We start from the raw sequence: 18,962 nt of genomic DNA, 5'->3' as shown, positions 1-18,962 counted from the left end.
TGGGTGCGAGCCAACCAGTAACAATGCAGAGACACACAAGATGCACAGCAATGGCTAGTAAGTCCCCCAGCCAGGCAAAGACCAGGCTCAGGAGCCATGGAGACAGCACTTTAGAATCTCAGAGTTAAAAGAGACTGACTATAAATGCCTGACAAGAGCAGGATCCTCATAAGTACAATGGAACACAGAGAAGCTCTATGAATTTTGCTTTAGACAAAAAACAAACATTAGAACAAGTTTCGCCATAAACAACTTAATGCATCAGAAATATAATCTTATTTTCATAGATATTTTCTGACATGAATTTCATAAATGATTCCACATATACAAAGAAGATCTGAGAACATTATACAGGGGCGGATTATCTAATAGGAAAGGTAAGCAAGGTACGCTCACCTTGTTTACCAGATCGTCTGTAGTGAAAAATTTTCACATTTTCTCACCACATGAAAGACTCTGCTTCTAGGTGTGGCTGGCATCTGCCTCTCTCCCAACCCCACAGCACCTTCCTACAGAATCAAAGCTTCTCTTCACATTTACAATCCCTGACAGGGGTGAGGACTTAGTAAGCAAGGTAAGCGTGGGCTTATTTGTGTTTACTTACTAGTCTGCAGTGAATAATTTCACATGGGTTTCACCACATCTTTGGTGAAATTGTTTGCTATAGGCCATGTGAAATCATTCACTACAGATGATCTGGTAAGGCAAGGTAGCACTGTGCTACCTTGGATAATCTGCCCCTGACTGTCTATAATATTCTGAATTATTATCTCCTGACCACATATAAATCATGCTGAACATTTACATCCTTTTCTAACAACAAATGGTGGAAAAGAAAAAGACTTAAAAAAATGATAATCTGCTATTACATAAAAAGCACACAACACACATGAAGCCCAAGATGTAACGAATTAGATAAGGAAGGAGTGAGAAGGATATAATTTAAATAAAAGACCAGGAGGAGAAAGCCTGGAACATTACGAGGGCTGTTTGGAGGAGGCGCTTTCGGGAATGTCAGGGCTGGCACTCTGCAATGATCAGGGTGGTACGTGTTATAGTGATGGTAGGTGTGAAGGCTGTTGTGGTTGCTGGCCCAGGAATCCCAGGTAAGTTGCCTGTCGCTCCTCTGAATTTTCACTGCCCATATGAAGTGATGATGAGAAATAAAACAAAAACAACACAAAAAAAGAACCAAAAAAAAGGAAAAGGTAACTGAACTGTACAAATAAAAAGTATTGCAAAATGAAAGCTGCTTGCAAAGAAAAAAAAATCTACTAGGCTTTGCCCTTTCTCAGTGGTCAGCAAAACAGGTGATTAACATCAGGGATGGCAACTTTTCACGTACCCGAGAATAATGCATGTCTTTCCCCAGCCCATTTATTCCTCCTTTTAAAATGAGTATTGAATCAATTTCTAATCTCCCCCTGTGCTTCACAGCAGAGATTAGAAACATTTTTTTGTTACACTTAAAAGCCGACCCCATAAAGATCTATTGCACACGATTAGTAATCAAAGATTTGCAAATCTTGGTCAGTTAGTAGCGCTTGTTTAGAGAAAAAGCAAAGAAAGCACAATAAATCATGTGGGCTCACGAATCAAGCGGTTTACTACTCACACATCACAATTTACTGCTCTGACGTTTTAATTATACTACGATCCATCATGTGCACTTGATTTTCCTCAATAATAGACTGCTCTAATCATGCAGTGGGTAAGTGCTATGGCTGCTAACCAAGAGGTCGGCAGTTCGAATCTGCCAGGTGCTCCTTGGAAACTATGGGGCAGCTCTACTCTGTCCCATAGGGTCACTATGAGTCGGAATCGACTCAACGGCAGTGGGTTTTTTTTTTTTCTAATCATCTGTCATTATAAGAATCTTATCTTATCCTGACTAATAAAAAAGGAAAAAAAAGTGGCAATATATTTTATAATTTCTTTAACAGTATTTTTGGAAAGCTTTATTTAAACTTGAAATAAATGTTTGATTTAAAAAATACTTCACCTGTGATTGTTTCCTGAAGATGCCATACAAATTTTAATAAAGTTTATTTCAAAGTCTTGATGTCCCCTCCCTTTATCTTCAAAGAAATGTTTATCAAGCTCCAGCTCTATGTTGAACATTAAGATTTGATTTTCTACCCAACATTCTGAAATATGACCAATATTGTTTACTATGTCTGACATAAGATCTTAAAGAGCTAAAAATAACACGAATTCACATCTTGTACTTGCGTGACTCTAATGTTAGATGTCTTGCATGTAAATTCCTTAACAGTATTCATTCATGTTGGAGCCCTGGTAGAGCAGTGGTTAAGAGCTACGGTTGCTAATCAAAAGGTCGGCAGTTCGAATCCACCAGATACTCCTTAGAAGCCTTATAGGGCAGTTCTACTTTGCCCTATAGGGTCGCTAGGAGTCGGAATCTACACAATGGCATCGGGTTTTTTTTTTTTTTTAATTCACGTAGGGAGGTAGAACACTGCATATCTAAAGGAGGGCTATTTAGATGAGAGCTTAAGTTATAACATCTGTTGATACCAGGCTCACTGGCCACTTCACTTCCTTTCTGGGATGAGAAAGAGCATGGAACAAGAGCACTGGCATGTCAGATGAGGGTGAGGCCGACCTGGGCTTCAGTTCTAGCTCCATCCCTTCCTATCTATATGACCTTAGCCAGTTACTTGGCTTCTCTAAGGCTCAGTTTCCTCATCTGTCAAATGGAGATCATGAAAGGACTGTTGTGAGGGTTAAACGAGATTATGCATGCCAGGTACGTAGCATGGTGCTGGTACACAGAATAAATACATATCAGCTCTTAGCAACAGCATCAATTCTGCCTGCCAACAAAGTATCTTTTAAAATGAATAGCTATATCTCCCACTTAATAAATTTCACTCATTAGACACTTAAATCTTTGAGAATCTCAGAAATCCATGATGTAAAAGAACAGTTTGATAGCCACCATAATTTCATCATCTTATGGAGTAACTCTACTCTGTCCTCTAGGGTTGCTGTAAGTCAGAATTGACTCCACAGCACACAACAACATACCACCTGGCCTTTCCCGCTATCCTACTGCTGTTTCTGGTTTGGGCTCCTCTCCCTCACCACCATCCTAGTTCAAGCCACCATTTGCTTCACCTGGACTTGGCTTCTAGATTACACTCCTTCATACCTACCTTGCAGTATCCACAGCTCAGCCAGGGTGATCTTCTGAATATACAAATTAGACCATGTCACTTTGTTTAAACTATGTCAATGGCTTACCATTAAATGAGAATCCAATCTGGCCTCTCCTTATCTCTCCAGGTTTGTCTCCTCCATCATTCACTATGTTTCAGTCACACTGGTCTTATGTCTACTCGCAGAACGAGGCAGGCTTCTTCTTGCCTTAGGGCTGTTACAATTGGCTAGTTCTTCTGCCTCTAAGTTTCCTCCCTCAGTTGTTTGCCTGGGTGGCTCCTTCTTATCATTCAGGTCTCAGATCAGGTGGCACCTCCTTGGAGAAGTCCTTGCTGACTTTCCTGGCTGAAATAGCTGCCCTGACCCCATGATACCTCATTACTATTTTATATTCATCATAGCACTTCTTACTGTCAGTAATGGCTTTATTTATTTAACATATTTTTAATGTTTGTCTTTCCATACTAAAATATAAACTCCATGACAATAGGAATCTACTTTGTCTTGTTCATTACATAGTCTAGCAACTAGAACAGTGCCTAGTATGTAATGACTGACGAATGAATGAACGAATACATACATAAATAGGAGTATCAGCCTGAGTATCTATTTCTGCCCGGCAGCAGCATTTTCCTTGGGATAAAAGACTGTGTTGCCAGGGAAGTCCCTAGTGGATTCTCTTTCACCCTTCTCATTCTACTTTAGGGATATACAGAAAGCCTTTTTAGCAAGATGCAATCACTGGGGTTTGATAATCTACAACCATTGTTACTCTATTGTACTCTTCACAAAGTATTGCCTGCCTTGCAACTAAGCCAGAGTACAGGGAGTGGACTTCAGCATTCAACATCCACTTTTTGACTCAGTTCTTCAAGAGTGCTTTGAAAATTACTAGGCTTTGGTTAGGACTGTAAAGCCCAATTAATAACTCAATAAGCAAGATATTATTGACCATCTATTATATGTCAACTGTTGCAGAAAGGTTAAATGTAGGTCATAATTTTTACCCTGACTTTGAACTATTACTGGGGACTGAATCTTCATACATACAAAATAAATAAAAAACCCAAACCAAACCTGTTGCCGTCAAGTCAATTGCAACTCATAGCAGCCCTACAGCACAGAGTACAACTGCCCCATAGGGTTTCCAAGGAGTGGCTGGTGGCAACCTTTTGGTTAGCAGCCAAATGCTTAACCACTAGGCTCCATGAAATAATTAAGAGACAAAAATGATATAAAACAGTGCACAAAACTGCATGCCATGTATTAAAACAAAACAAAACAAAAGAAACTCATTGCCATCAAGTCTATTCCAGCTCATAGTGATCCTATAGGACAGAGTAGGACTGCTCCATAGGGTTTCCAAGGAGCACCTGGTAGATTCAAACTGCCGACCTTTTGGTCAGCAGCTGAACTCTTAATCACCACTCCACACAATGAATGCAAAAGGTATTCAACAAATAATGTAGGCCAGAAAAGAGTTATTTTTTGAATGTACATTCCAAAATCTGTTATGTTTTATGGTGGTGTACTTGATATTTATATATTAGGCAAGTACTTCAGAAGTTTAATAATAAGATGTTACATTTTTGGTATGCTCTTTCATCTTGCAAAGAACATTCATACACATTCTCTCATCGAGAAGGTTAATGTTATGTGTCAACTTGGCTAGGCTATTATTCTCAGAGTTTTGACAGTCACTGGACTGGTTGCTCTTCCATAACATAATATAATGTAATCACCTTAAACGATGTGATCTGATGTGATCAGCCAATCAGTTGAAAGAGGACTTTCCTTGGGGATGTGGCCAGCCTCTAGTACATAAATGGATGACCTGGCAAAGATCTCTCTCTCTCAACTCTGTGACAACACTGCACTTTTCTTGTCGACTGATTTCTGGTTCCTGGAATGTAAGTCTGCAGAAATCTCCTGCTGCCTGCAGATTTTGGATTTTCCAGCCCCCACAAGGCTGTGGACCAGCAGAGGTCTCCAGCCTGCTGCCTGACCTGGGGAGTTGGGACTTGCCAGGCCCCACAACTGCATGAGCCATTTCGTTGAAGTAAATCTCTCTCTCTCTCTGTGTGTATATATATATATATGTAGTCTAACTGGTTTTGTCCTCTAGATAAAATGACTAAGACGTTCATTTAATAGTTCTAATAATAACAGCCAACTTTCACTGAGTACTTACTATATACTAGGCACTGTGCTATGTGATTTTTCATGGATTACCTCAGAAAATGCTCACAACATACCTATGGGATAGACATTATCACAACCCACATTTTACAGATGAATAAACTGAGGTGTAGAAAAATTGGGTAACTTTTTTAAGGTCTCAAGTGGTGGAGCCAGAATTAAAGTCCAGGAATTCTGACTCCAGAGTCTCTGCCCTCAGCCACAAAACAACCTTGCCTCTTCCTGTGGGTGTTCTTAAGCCCCTTGTTGTTGTGAGGTGTTGTTGAGTCGATTTTGACTCATGGTGACCCCATTGGACAGAGTAGAACTGCCCCATAGAGTTTCCTAGGCTACAATCATTACAGGAGCAGATCACCAGGTCTTTCTCTCATGGAGCCAGTGGGTGGGTTCGAACTGTTAACTTTTCAGTTAGTAGCAGAGTGCTTAACCATCGTGCCACCAGGGCTCTTCCAAGTCCCTTATTACAAATAAGAAAACAGTGAGGTTAAAATAAAGCTTTTCAAACCATTCCATAGTGACATTACTGCAGAAGTCTTAAATGTGTTCTGACACAGAGAATACACTTCTGTGTTCCTCTGCCTAATTGTGCCCGCTTGCCCTGCTCAGGATGTCTGCGAAAGCAGATAACAGCTGCTCCAGCCGCTGCTCCTGGACCCCACAGAGTGGGTGCTCCTCCTGGTACTTAATGTATTAAACCTAGTAACTCTGGTCACGTTTTCAAAGTCTGTTTCCTTCATCTGTGACTATGTCTTCCAAAACTGTGAATGGAAACAATTTCTAAACTAATTGAAAACTCTGCTTCTTTAGTGCTGATATTTACCAGCAAAAGGCATGGCTGATCTCTTATTCCTAGTTGATCAGGCCATTGTTTTACATTTCCCAGAAAACACTGTAGTGAATGCTTTGCTGCTAAACACAATCTGGGAAATTCTGTATCTCCATCCACCCCTGGGTTTAGAAACACACTGTTCAGGCATCAGAGATTCTGAAAAAAATAACTAGAACTTTCTTGTGGAAAAGGTTAAAACTGTGTAACAATTCTCTTACATAACAAAAAAGGCGTTTAAGAATTACAAACAATCAAAATGTTCTTTTTTTTTTCTTCTTAACTGTGATTTGTTTATGATTAGGTGCCAATATTTATTTATTCTTGGAAATGCAGTCTAATTTTTACTCTGTTAAAAGTAGGGGGAATGCTAGGTAAGGAACGTGGTGCCCGACTTTAAGCAAAAAAGTAGGTGGTGGAGTCAGAAGTAGAAGCCAGAATTACTTAAACCACTAGGCTACTCCCCAAATGCCATCAGGTTTTCCACAGCTAAGGAAAACTTCTGTTCTTGGTCCATACATTTCACTGTATAAATTCATCCTCTCAAATGGTGTTGGCTGGTAAAAAAATTTTCTAATATTTTATAAGGTGGAAACTATTTCTGATTTGTATACAGTGTAAGTAAAAGGAAAAAAAAAAACATGAGGTGTGCTACACATTTCTGATTCACTGATACCGGAATTTCATAACTATAATCCCAGCAGAAAGCACTGCACAGTGTGTAGTCCTATACCTACCAAGCTCCAGGAAACCCTGGTGGCGCAGTGGTTAAGCGCTATGGCTGCTAACCAAAAGGTTGGCAGTTCAAATCCACCAGGCACTCCTTGGAAACTCTATGAGGCAGTACTACTCTGTCCTATAGGGTCGCTATGAGTTGGAACCGACTCAATGGCAGCGGGTTTGGTTTGGTTTACTGTGCTCCAAGTCCAATGATGACTTTAGATTAATTTAGGGGACACGCAGAGCTTTAGAAATCTCTGCTTCCTGCCAGAATGTGGAAAGGCCCATGGGGCCTCCTGATAGGAGCGGTGTGCACTCCCACCAAGGGCACCCTCCTGGAGCTCCTTATCATTTCTATTCAAATGTTGCTGAATTGTTCATAACCTCCCTATGCTGCATCATTTCTCTACTTCAATGTGTAAAATTAAAATCTGATAAGGGTACTGCTGTACTGGAGATTTTCATTAGCTCCAGGGCTGTCTAAGCTCCATTTAATTAAAAGGGTTGCATCCAGCTGACTCATTCAGTATGAAAATTAACTGGTCCCTGTTTTTTTCCAGCTGTGGACAAGTGCAGTGTGTCTTAGTAGGCTGGAGACACATAATACAACTGACTTCCTCATAAGCAAAATTCCAATTCCAGAGAAAATTAGTCTCTCTCTAAACATACAAAAATGCATTTTCCTCCTTTAGGCCACCCTTGCAATACTAGCGAGACCTCTGGTTTCAAGAAATTAAAAAAAAAAAAAAAAAAAAAGAGCGAGTGGGTGTACTTGATTTAACTAAAGGAAAAGGGACTGAGACAAAAACCCCATTGGAAAACCCTTTCTTCATTTGATTTTGGGCTCAAGTAAAAATGCACCAAGTTCTGTTTAAAGATGTTTAAAGATGCCTGGGGTGGAGAGTATAAAGATATGCAAAAAGCACATCTGTGAGCTGCAAGGAGCCAAGAATGCAGATTCACCCAGTTTACACTTTTTAGTGAATAAATGTCAAATATTCTGACTCTTCCAAGCAAGATCTTTATTTGGAATGATAGTTATTCTCCATCCCCCCCCCAAAAAAAATTATTCTGTCAAACTGACAAAATATAAAGTCAACCCTTCATAAAGTTTTTTTCTCCCCAAATATTTGCAGGGTCTGCTGTTAATATCTACTGTATAAACCTGTTGCCCATTGCTGTTGAGTTGATTCCGACTCATAGCAACCCTACAGGACAGTGTAGAACTGCTTCATAGGGTTTCCAAGGAGCGCCTGGCGGATTCGAACTGCCAATCCTTTGGTTGGCACTTAGCCACTACGCCACTATGGTTTCCATCTACTGCATAACTGTACAAAAAATATGTGCAAGTTGTCCTATTTGCCTTCGTTGTCCTTCATGTGGAGTCAAAATTCAACATGAATACAGGAAGTCAAATTACTTCCTTTCTCTCCATATTCAATTTGTACCAGAGGCTTTTTAATTCTTTTTTTAAATATTAAGTAGTACTAGACTGAGAACTTTTTTTTTTTTTTTAAAGTTTTTCCTCCATTTTGGGGTTTCAAATAAATTACGTGTGGCTTGGAAAAAGGGATTTAGAAAAAAGAAGAAAAAACAAAGATAATGTGTAATTTTGAAAAGAAATGATAAAGGCAGAAATAAACTCAGCGCCTTTGTGCTTTCTAAGTCTGAGGCTGGAAGCCATAAGTGGCAGGGGAAGATAAACAGATTCATGCAGACGGGTCTTCTCACCGTGTTCAGGTCCCTTCAGGGCTAGGCGGGTCTGATGATGGGGAAGAATCTCTAGCTTGACCTGGTCGGTGGTGTTTGCCAGGAATTGGGTTGCTTCTGCTAGTGTACAGTACTCCATGCTGGTTCCATCGATAGACAGGATGTGATCTCCCACGTGCAGCGCCCCACATCTACAGAACAGAAACACTCAGTGCCAGGAAGCACCTTCCTGTTTGAAATATGACATTCTCATCCTTCCTTGTTAAATTTACACACAGTTTTCAATTACTTAAAACAAAGGAAAAGCTTGAGTGTTATAGGAAACACCATCTGTCACATTTTAAGTACTGTGGGCATGAACAGGAATGTAAAGCTTTGTAGAAAATACAGAAAACTTCAAGGAAATTATTTCTATCTCTCTTTTTTAAAATATTAGTTTGGGGTATCCATAAAGCCCATTGCCATCAAGTCGATTCTGACTCATGGTGACCCCATAGGACAGAGTAGAACTGCCCCACAGAGTTTCCAAAGGCTGAACTGCCAACCTTTTGGTTGGCAGGAGAGGAATGAAAAACAGGAAAAAATTTCCCTTGGACTTTTCTGTGGTTTTTTCCTTCTGTGTTTTTATGTCTCTAAATATGAGTTGGTAAATATTCAGAATCTCAAGAATCGGAAATGGATCATTTATAACTATTTTACGTGTGAATGGGAATAACTTAGGGGTGGGGCTAGCTGCTGTATCTTGGCTGAACTCAAAAGACTGACTACTGGATGAGATGAGAAAATCAGACACAGCAGTCAGTCAGCTTTCTGAAGAACCAGTCAAGTGGACATCTCCTTAAACTGGTTACCCCTTATGGAATGCAGGGAGTGAGGGGAGGGGTGGAGGGGGGAAGGAGGGGTGGGCCTGCGGGGGGCAGGGAACCAGAGGGAGAGAATTAAAGTATCCTGCACCATTGAGCTGGAGAACACCCCTGGATCAATGGCCATCTCTGTTAGAGGACTGAATGTAGGGTAAGACCACAGTGGAGCTGTAGACTGACCATGACAGGGGTTGCTGCAGATCACGGCCCCACAGTCAGAGGTTTCCCAGGCAGGGCAAAGGCACGTGGAGAAGGGGGCTGGAAACATGTGGGGGAGACTGGTTGCTGGAGTATGTATAAAAATGTTCATCGTTTAATTAGTCTACTTCTCAAGACAAAAGTGTCTCAAGTCCTCCTTTCCATCAAAAAAGGTCATTTCATGTAGATGCACTCAAGAGTCGTCCGCGCTGGGAGGTGGGGGTGTTCTTAACAGAAGCTGTAAAAATCATTTATTAGGTGGGAAGGCAGCCTTTTTTTCCTTCTACTTTAATAAGTCTAAAATATTAGTTAGAAACAGAAAATATTTCGAGAAAAAGGAATTTTGTTTCTATTGTTATGGAATTAATGATGTTTTCAGGGACCCCCGAAGATGATGCAAACCTAAGATAAATGTGCTATGACAGCACAGGACCTTTATTTAAAGATTCCTTTTTTTTTTTTTTTTTAAAGTTTTATTTACTTAAGAAAAAAGGAATAAGATTTTTTTAGTGGTAGGATTTAGTTGTTAACATTTCAGAAGAACCTGGGACTTCACTGCATATAGCATAATAAAGATCTGCTCAGCTACCATATGTCAAGAACAGGTTATCGTCCTAGGAAAACTGGCTTGGTTGCTTGGCTTTTTTTTCTTTTCCCCCCCATCGCTAAAGGCCACGCTAAACATCTGATGAGGTGACATTTACATCACGGGGTGGCTGATTAAGGTAGGTGAATTTTTAGGTCCCGCAACAGAAACTTGTTTCCCTATATGAAACGTATATAAACTGTCAAGAAAGTTGTTTTTTATTGTATGTGTGTGTGTACATATATATGTGCATGTTATGTATCACATATGTTATATACATTTTTTTTTAAACACACGTCATTTTGAAAAGTAGGTGCTTTCTGCCACACTCACCTGTCCGCAATACTTGCAGATTTGATTTTGTCTATGACAATGACCTGTTTGTTACAGCACATCGAGGTAGTTAGGGCAACCCCAAGGCTGGCACCAGGAGTTTTGGCAACTTCAACTAGTAGTGGCCCGGATGCTGTTGCCACAGAATCTATCAAAGAACAAGTTTTAGAAAACAAAACAAAAACAAATAAGCAGAGAAGAGAAGAAGAAAGATGGATGACAGTCTGCTAATAATTTTATCAATGAAACTTAGATTTCCCTCCATATAACATCCCCACAGTCAGTGGTAACCTCTTAGGGCACCTGTTCCGTTCTAGCTTGTTGGGATGTATGTGCACCTTTATCTCTTCAATTAGATTTTAAGCTTTATACCAGCTGGGATAATGTCTTCTGTATCTTTATATCCTTCATATTGCCTGGGACAGTGCTTTGCACATACTAAACCCAGTGTCGTCGAGTCGATTCCGACTCATAGCGACCCTGTAGGACAAGGTAGAACTGCCCCGTAGAGTTTCCAAGGAGCGCCTGGTGGATTCAAACTGCTGACCCTTTGGTTAGCAGCCGTAGCATGTAGCCACTATGCCACCAGGGTTTCCTTGCGCATACTAGCTCTCTCAATAAACATTTTTAAAAATTAATTAATTCAATAAATATCTTAGAGACTACTATGCATGAATGCATGAATGGATTGGTAGGTGGACTGGTGATGGCTTTACTTAAATGAATAGTAGGAAAGGGTAAGGGCATACTAAATGGAATTTGTAAACCCCTTGGGTCTTTCCATATTCTGGACCTGATCTAAGGTCACTTCACCTACGGAGTGGCTTTATACATGCTTTATTTTGGGCCTTCCTCTTTTCCCCCCTTGGGACCCTGTAAATATCAGTACCTCTGGGAAGCCTCTCCTGACTTGTGATCTGGCTAGATGCCTTTCTCATGTGGTCTCTCACAGCCTGCTGTATAGTGCAGTGGTTAAATTCTCAGCTGCTAACCAAAAGGTTGTCAGTTTGAATCTACCAGCCGCTCCTTGAAAGCTCTATGGGCCAGTTTTACTCTTCCCTGTAGGGTTTTTCTGAGTCAGAATTGACTCGATGGCAAGGGGTTTGGTTTGGTTTTACAATACACCTCACTGTTTCATAATGGTTGGTTTGCGTTACATGTCTCTCGCCTTTTCCAGACTATGAGCTTGTTGTGAAGGCAGAGATAGTATCTTGTCGATCACAGCATCCTCAGGGCCTGACATAATGACTGGCACAGCAGAGGTGTGCGATAAACAGTTGTCAAATGAGTATGAGTGGATGAACAAATGAAAAAATTTATGACATTGCTTAAAGCTTAGACGAGGCAGAAGCCGAAAGGGAAAGGGCCCTGGACATAAGTTAAAACACCTGTATTTAATTCTTCTTTTCATAATATTTTGGTTAGGGCACCTTAGGCAAGTTACTAAAACTTTCTAAGATGACTTGTTTACCTATACAATAGTACCTGTTCCACAGTGTTTATTACAGCCACAACAACACATAAAGCATTTTGTAATTTAAAAAGTGCAATACATATAGCATATTATTATTATTGATATGTTATGCTTCAAGCCTTTGAGTTACCTCATTTTTTAAGCCTGCACATTGGTCTGCAGTATTTTTCTGATTTTCTGCTGCTCTAGTGTTTGTAGTGTTTGAGACTTCATTAATACAATCTTGTCCTTCCTCAAGTACATTTTTATCACCAATGCACTGCTCAAAAATAGTCAGCTAGGAAGTCTATATTATTATTGCGGGAGCACAGGAGGTAGGCACTGACAAAGGGGCTCCAAGTTCTATGGAGAGAGCCATCTTCAGTTCAAGATGAAACAAAATACATCTTTAAATATGACAAAGATGAGAACATTCATACCAACAACATACACATTCCAGTGCTAAGGATTCCTGTATGTACTATTCTTCTTATATGATTAACCAAAAAACCCACTGCAGTCGAGTCGATTTCGACTCATAGTGACCCTATAGGACAGAATAGTAGAACTGCCCCATACAGTTTCCAAGGAGTGCCTGGTGGATTCGAACTGGTGACCTTTTGGTTAGCAGCTGTAGCTCTTAACCACTATGCCACCAGGGTTTCCTCTTATATGACTGTTGATACTGAAATAACTTTGCCCTAAAAACATGTTAAGAGAGCACTAGAACTTGTACATCTTCCTGTCAATTTTAGGCAGAGTCCCGTTAATAACAGCTGGGAGGAGCCAGAGGTCTTACCTTACTAGGAGAACTCTTTAGTTCTAGGGTGTTATGGCTATAATTTGCCCTATGGCAGCTGCTGCTCTCTAGTCTTGCTCACCTTGCTGGGTTAATTCCCCTCATCTTCTGATGTCAGACCAGGCCATTGACAACGGCCTGGCTTCTTTCCCTCCCTCTCTCTCATTTCCTACTCTGTGTCTCATGTGGTCACGGTAAGGCCCAGGGTCTTGCCTAACTCTCACCTTGTGGGGCCCCATGGCCATATGCAATGGCAGTTTGCACCTGCCTCAGTTGGGACTCCCTGGTAAAGAATTCCAGTCAGTCCCTCCACCCCTGTGTTAGCTGACCTTGCATCATTAGAGTGGTCGATTCTGCAAACCTATCAACTCTAACAACCACAGATCTGCCGCTGAGTCCAAGGGCACATAATCTGATACCTCTAGCTCCATTCCCAGCAGCCTGTTGTCTTCTTCTTCCTTAAGCACACTCCCTAGCAACCTGTCCTCTGGCTCAGGTTGAACCTCACATAAACTCTGGTCCGCCAGGCCTTTTCTTGCATGATCTTTCTAAACCTTTAGAATGACTTAATTTTAGATTTTTCGAACCATTTGCCATAGTCCTGTTGGATTTTAGTGGATAGGCTTGTGAGGTTACAATCATTTGTACTCTTCCACATGATTTTCTCATGTCTAAAGAGAAACTTATTTGGTTTTGCAGATGAAAGTAATATATTAAAGTTTCTGTGTTATTCATAACAATCTCTTACAAATGGCAGAAACTGGTAGTTGTTCCTAAGTATTGCATATTTCCTTCTTTCTTCAGTAATATGATTTCTAAGTTTTGCTGAGGAAATGGCTGTCCAGCTAAGGACATTTCTGAGCCCTCCTTGTACCAAGGTATAGCCATGTGACTAAGTTCCAGCCTACAGGAAATGAGTAGAAGTGTGATGGGACACTTTCAGGATGTGCTTAAAGGAAAAACTGTGCCCTCTCTTCCCTTGTTTCCTTCTTGCTGTTGGAATGTAAACCCAGAACTGGTAAGCCATCTTTAATCTCGCAGACAAGGGCATGGAGCCACAAGATAGAGGAGGCCTAAGTTCCTGAAACTCTATCTCCAGAAATTGCTTAAACTCTCAAGAAATCAACTTTTGTCTTACTGAAGCTACCGTTGTTAGTTTGTTTGTTACAGCTGAATCTGCATCCTGATAGGCCTTTTCATTTGAGTCGATCCCATCAATGCACTTTTTTGAACTCTTATTCTAAGAAGCAGCTATTTCAAACTACATATTTGCAGACACAAATTTTATAAAACGACAATTAACCATTACCCAATACACACACTAGGTGTTCATTTTTCTTAAAAGTATTACATCATGATTAAACATCAGGGTTTTAAAAAACGTTATCAAGCATATTCAAAAATTATTTCAATATATTCTTTAAATTACTATTCTTTTTTCTTAGCCTATATACTTGCAAAAGTATTAAAAATCACATTCTTGTATGGTTCCAATACTCCATTTATAGTGAAGAGTTAATATTCAAATTATTCTGGAAAAAAGACAGGAATAGGAATATCAAGAAGCTTGGGAAACAGGCGCTGGATTCTCTGCTGTCATTAATTTAGAGAGAGGAGAGAGGACCCACACCCAAAGCTCTTTGTCTGGAAACTAGAATAACAGTCTATCTTTAAGGAGTACTTTTCTTATTAAGACTTCGGAAGAAGAATAAGTATAATGTTTCTATTTTAAGGAAGCTAACGTGCAATTTGTGGGCTTTTTCTAAAACTTAAAAAGCCTCAAAATTCTGAGACGAGAGAAATTTAAAGTCATGGTTAAGGGAGAGGCAGTGTGGTGCTGAGTGGGGCTCAGAGCTGACACCTTCCAGGGCTCTAGGGGGTGATCCTAAATAGGCACCAGCTTGCCATGTGACCCCAACCATCTTAGATCTCATTATCTTTAACTATAAAATTAGGGGATTCAAATAAAAGCTCACTAGCCCCAACAATCTACGAGCCTACAGAGAGAGAGTAATGCTAAGTCAATAAGAGGTTAATGGCCAGCCAGAGAAAATTAGGGAAGGTTTATAAACTTTAAAAAAAAAAGTAGGGTAGAAAAATGTTGAACAAAATTCTAGCTCAAAAAGAAAGACCAGGCTTCCTGGCCTTATAGAGACTGGAGAAACCCTGAGAGTATGGTTCCCGGACACCCTTTCAGCTCAGTAATGAGGCCACTCCTGAGGTTCACCTTTCAGCCAAAGGTTGAACAGGCCCACGGAACAAAATAAGACTAAAGGGGTGCACTAGCCCTGGGGTGGGGACTAGAAGGTAGGAGGGAACAGGAAAGCTGGTAGTAGGGAATCCACGGCTGAGAAGGGAGAGTGTTGACATGTGGTGGGGTTGTTAACCAATGTCATACAACAATGTGTGTACTGACTGTTTGATGAGAAACTAGCTTGTTCTGTAAACCTTCATCTAAAGTTCAACAAAAAAGAAAAAAAAAAGTACAGAATAGCTAGAATCTAAATTGCAATACCTACTAGACCACTGTGTTTATCACGATGGGAGGAAAACCCCTCGATTTAAAATATATTCATAAAAACAATAACTTCCTTTAACGTTGATTGTGAGGGACACTCTCCTACCTTTGTACACTCACCACAGAACATTAAGCTTTCATATTAAGGCATTTCCAGGGCACAGCTTCTACTTTCTAACATGATTGTATGGTGAGGAAAGGAAAGTTATCTCACGTAAAGATGATCAGGGATTGCTGAAAACAGTTTACCAAACATGAGCTCAGCTCTTGGTTCTCTCTCCTTAGCAGCACATAGTCTTCACTTACCACGATCACTCTTAAGTTTATCTTTCCAGGACAAATCTTTCCTCTTAGCTCCGACTACCACTTGGAACTATTTGTGGATGTCTCACAGGCATATGAAACACAAAATATCTAAAAGTGAATAACAAGTCCACCCCACTCCATTGGCTCTTCTTCACGTTACCCTCTCCCAAAGAGTGGCTTGCATTACAATCCATTGCATAAACCAAAAACCCAGGAGTCATCCTCAACTCCATCTTCTCCCTCATCTTCCATATACAATCATGAATTCCTCTTGATTTTACTTCTTAAGTAGCTCTCAATTTCATTCTTTCTTTCCATCTCCATGATTACCATTTTAGTCCAAGTTGCCTTCATAGGATATCCCCACATATTCTCATTCTCTTCACTTTCCCCAATTCAGTCTAATCTTTCAAAGTACATATTTGGAACCATGAAAACATAATGCTATGTGAAAGAAGCCAGTCACAAAAGACAACATATTGTATGATTCCGTTTATATGAAATGTCCAGAACAGGCAAATCCATAGAGTTTACAGAAAGTAGATTAGTGATTGCCTAGTATAGGGGAAGGAAGGAAAGACTTGGGGGTGGTGGTTAAGGAGTACAGTGTTTCTTTCCTGGATTCATGAGAATGCTCTAAAATTGATTGTAGTGATGGCTGCACAACTCTGTGAGTAGGCTAAAAATCATTTGAACCATACACTTTAAATGGATAAATTGTATGGTAGGTGAATTATATCTCAATAAATCTATCACCAAAAAAAAAAAAAGTACATATCTGATCATGTTACCACCATGCTTAAAATCTTCCACAGCTGTTCCTATAACAGAGTCAAAAATCTCTACACAATCCACAAGGACTTGCATGATCTGGCTCTTTCTCACCTCACCAATTTTATCTTTCACCACTCTGCCCTTGTTCTCTCTGCTCCAGCCCCCCATCCGCCTTTCAGTTCTTGAAAAATGTTGTGTGCTTTCCTGCCTCAAAAACAAACAAATAAAACAAACCCATTGCCATCATGTCGATTCTGACTCACAGCGACCCTTTAGGACAGACTAGAACTGCCTTACAGAGTTTCCAAGGAGCAGCTGGTGGATTCGAACTGCCAAGTTAGCTGCTGAGCTCTTAACAACTGCACCACCAGGTCTCCCTCCCCCTCCTTCGCCTAATTCTTCACCACTGCTCTGCTCAAATGTTACTTCCTCAGGAATTCCTGTCGTGACATGAAAACCAGACCAACCTGCCTGTGATATGCTTTTAAAGGACATGGGCTTTTCCTTCACAACACTTAATGGTAAATGTAACGCAATAATTGATTGTTTAATTAGCTGTTTAATTCTCTTTGACAAAAATGTAAGCTCCATGCAGCAGGGATTATGTGTGTCCTGCTCAGGTCTTTATCCCCAGTGTCTGTCTACACAGCACCTAGGCATAGTATGTGCTCAATGATGTTTGTTGGTAGGATGAATTAAAGAATAAACACCTGTTATTATACTCAAGGCACTATGCTAATGGTACTGATGATGCAGAAATTTAAGTCACTCTCTTTTGCTTGAAATAGTTTCCAGTGTTGTTGGGAATACAGGATACATTCACATACACAGATGATGCTGGTAATGTGGAAGGTTATTTTTTTTCTTTTGTCAAAATTCAGTGCCTCATAATATCAGACTGAGAACTACTTGAGTTGATATGATAGCTGAAGGGTTAGGGAAAGGTAGCTCACCTCCTTCCAGGTGGAACTTGAACTAATTGATCCTCCCCAACCACTCCCCAGAAAGAGAACATTATATCACTGGGCAATCATCAGGTAAATAAGCCATCTCCAGGATTTATGAGGTCTTAAAAGAGACTGGTGTCACTCAGGGGTTGATATATAGATCCTGTGCCTAAAAACTATGAAGAGATGTGACTCCACTGGATGCCTAGGAAAGGACATTGCCTGGCCCTAGGAGAATCCATCAGACCAGCTAATCTGCTGAGGACTCTGAGCAAATCATGTTGACTGAGGGCTGAACAGAACCAGAGTGTGCTTGTTCAAGTCAGGGCCCAACCAAGAAACAGATGGTACCTTCAAATGAGCATAATTTGAGGAGAGCTCAATAAAGGAATGAAATAGAAAGATACGGAAGGGCATAAGGAAACTATAAGGGGTAATGCAGCACTCCAGGGCTAGAAACAATAGGGCACCATTACACCCCTGTGCTTGAAGAAGCAAAGGATAAAGTTACTAGTGGAACCTGGATTCAGAAGGATTATGTGGAGAGGGCTCCCTGTCAAGAGCTGGGAACTTCTATCAAGGGGTACAGCAAGCCTGCAATGAGTTCATGAGGAGGAAGGCAGTGCAATAATACCCTAAACCACTTTCCTCTCTCCCTCTGATTTCCTGTTGTGGTTTCCTATTAGCCAAACCCAACTGGAACCCAGAGAGTAAGGGAGCCCACTGATGCAGGCTATCCAGGTCATAGCACAGCATGGAGAAGTGTGGTGAGGAGCTCTGGAGACAAAAAAGAGGATATCCTTATTTGCATTTATCTCCATCTTCTTTCCACAAAAGTCTTCGGGCTGCACACTTAAACAAAATACGTAATATAAGGAAACAATGAGGAGGAAGAAAGAAAAGCATACAAATATCCTACCCACAAGGGTAATAGAGATGCTATGACTAAATTAAAAAAATAAAAATAAATAAATGACCCTGAACTACAGGTAAATCTCTAGAGACAGAAAGAAGACTATTGGTGGCCAGGGGCTGGGGGCAGAGGGCAATGAGGAGTGGCTACTTAATGGGTATGGCACTTCCTTTTCAGTGATGAAGATATTTTGGAGCTGGATAGAGGTGATGGTTGTACAATATTGTGAATGTGCCTAATGCTACTGAATCATATACTTTAAAATAATTATATGTTATGTGATTTCTGGAGCCCTGGTGGTGCTGTGGTGAACAGCTTGCCTGCCAACCAAAAGGTCGGCAGTTCAAATCCACCACCTGCTCCTTGGAAACCCTATGGGGCCGTTCTACTCTGTCCTATAGGTTCTCTATAAGTAGGAATCGAGTCCATGGCAATGGGTTTGGTTTTGGTTTGTGATTTCCACTTCAATAAAAACAATGACTGAACTTCCTGGCAATCAGGACGATAATGGAAATCCTATCAATAATGCAGTTCTTGGTATTAGAAAGGAGAAAGTCCACTAGTCCCTAATATTGAAATAGATTCTTCTAACAGGGAGCTCTAAAACATTCTCTCTCCCATGGGGTTTTATATA

The 18,962-nt window shown here is 40.5% G+C and overlaps 1 protein-coding gene across 1 annotated transcript in view; it reads right to left on the bottom strand.

Moving 5' to 3' along the window:
• Positions 1 to 18,962, bottom strand: part of GRIP1 (glutamate receptor interacting protein 1) — a 793,654-nt gene that overhangs the window by 112,682 nt on the left and 662,010 nt on the right. Inside the window, exons 8-10 of the mRNA XM_010598620.3 lie at positions 10,619 to 10,766; positions 8,660 to 8,829; positions 982 to 1,137 (exon numbers count right to left, since the gene is read on the bottom strand). Of these exons, the coding sequence (XP_010596922.3) occupies positions 982 to 1,137; positions 8,660 to 8,829; positions 10,619 to 10,766 (474 nt within the window). The remainder of the gene's footprint in view (positions 1 to 981; positions 1,138 to 8,659; positions 8,830 to 10,618; positions 10,767 to 18,962) is intronic.

This window comes from Loxodonta africana, chromosome 4, assembly GCF_030014295.1.
Source record: "Loxodonta africana isolate mLoxAfr1 chromosome 4, mLoxAfr1.hap2, whole genome shotgun sequence".
In the NCBI taxonomy this organism is placed as follows: domain Eukaryota; kingdom Metazoa; phylum Chordata; class Mammalia; order Proboscidea; family Elephantidae; genus Loxodonta; species Loxodonta africana.
Note: the sequence above shows the minus strand (reverse complement) of the source record. Positions and strands in the feature narration are given on the sequence as shown.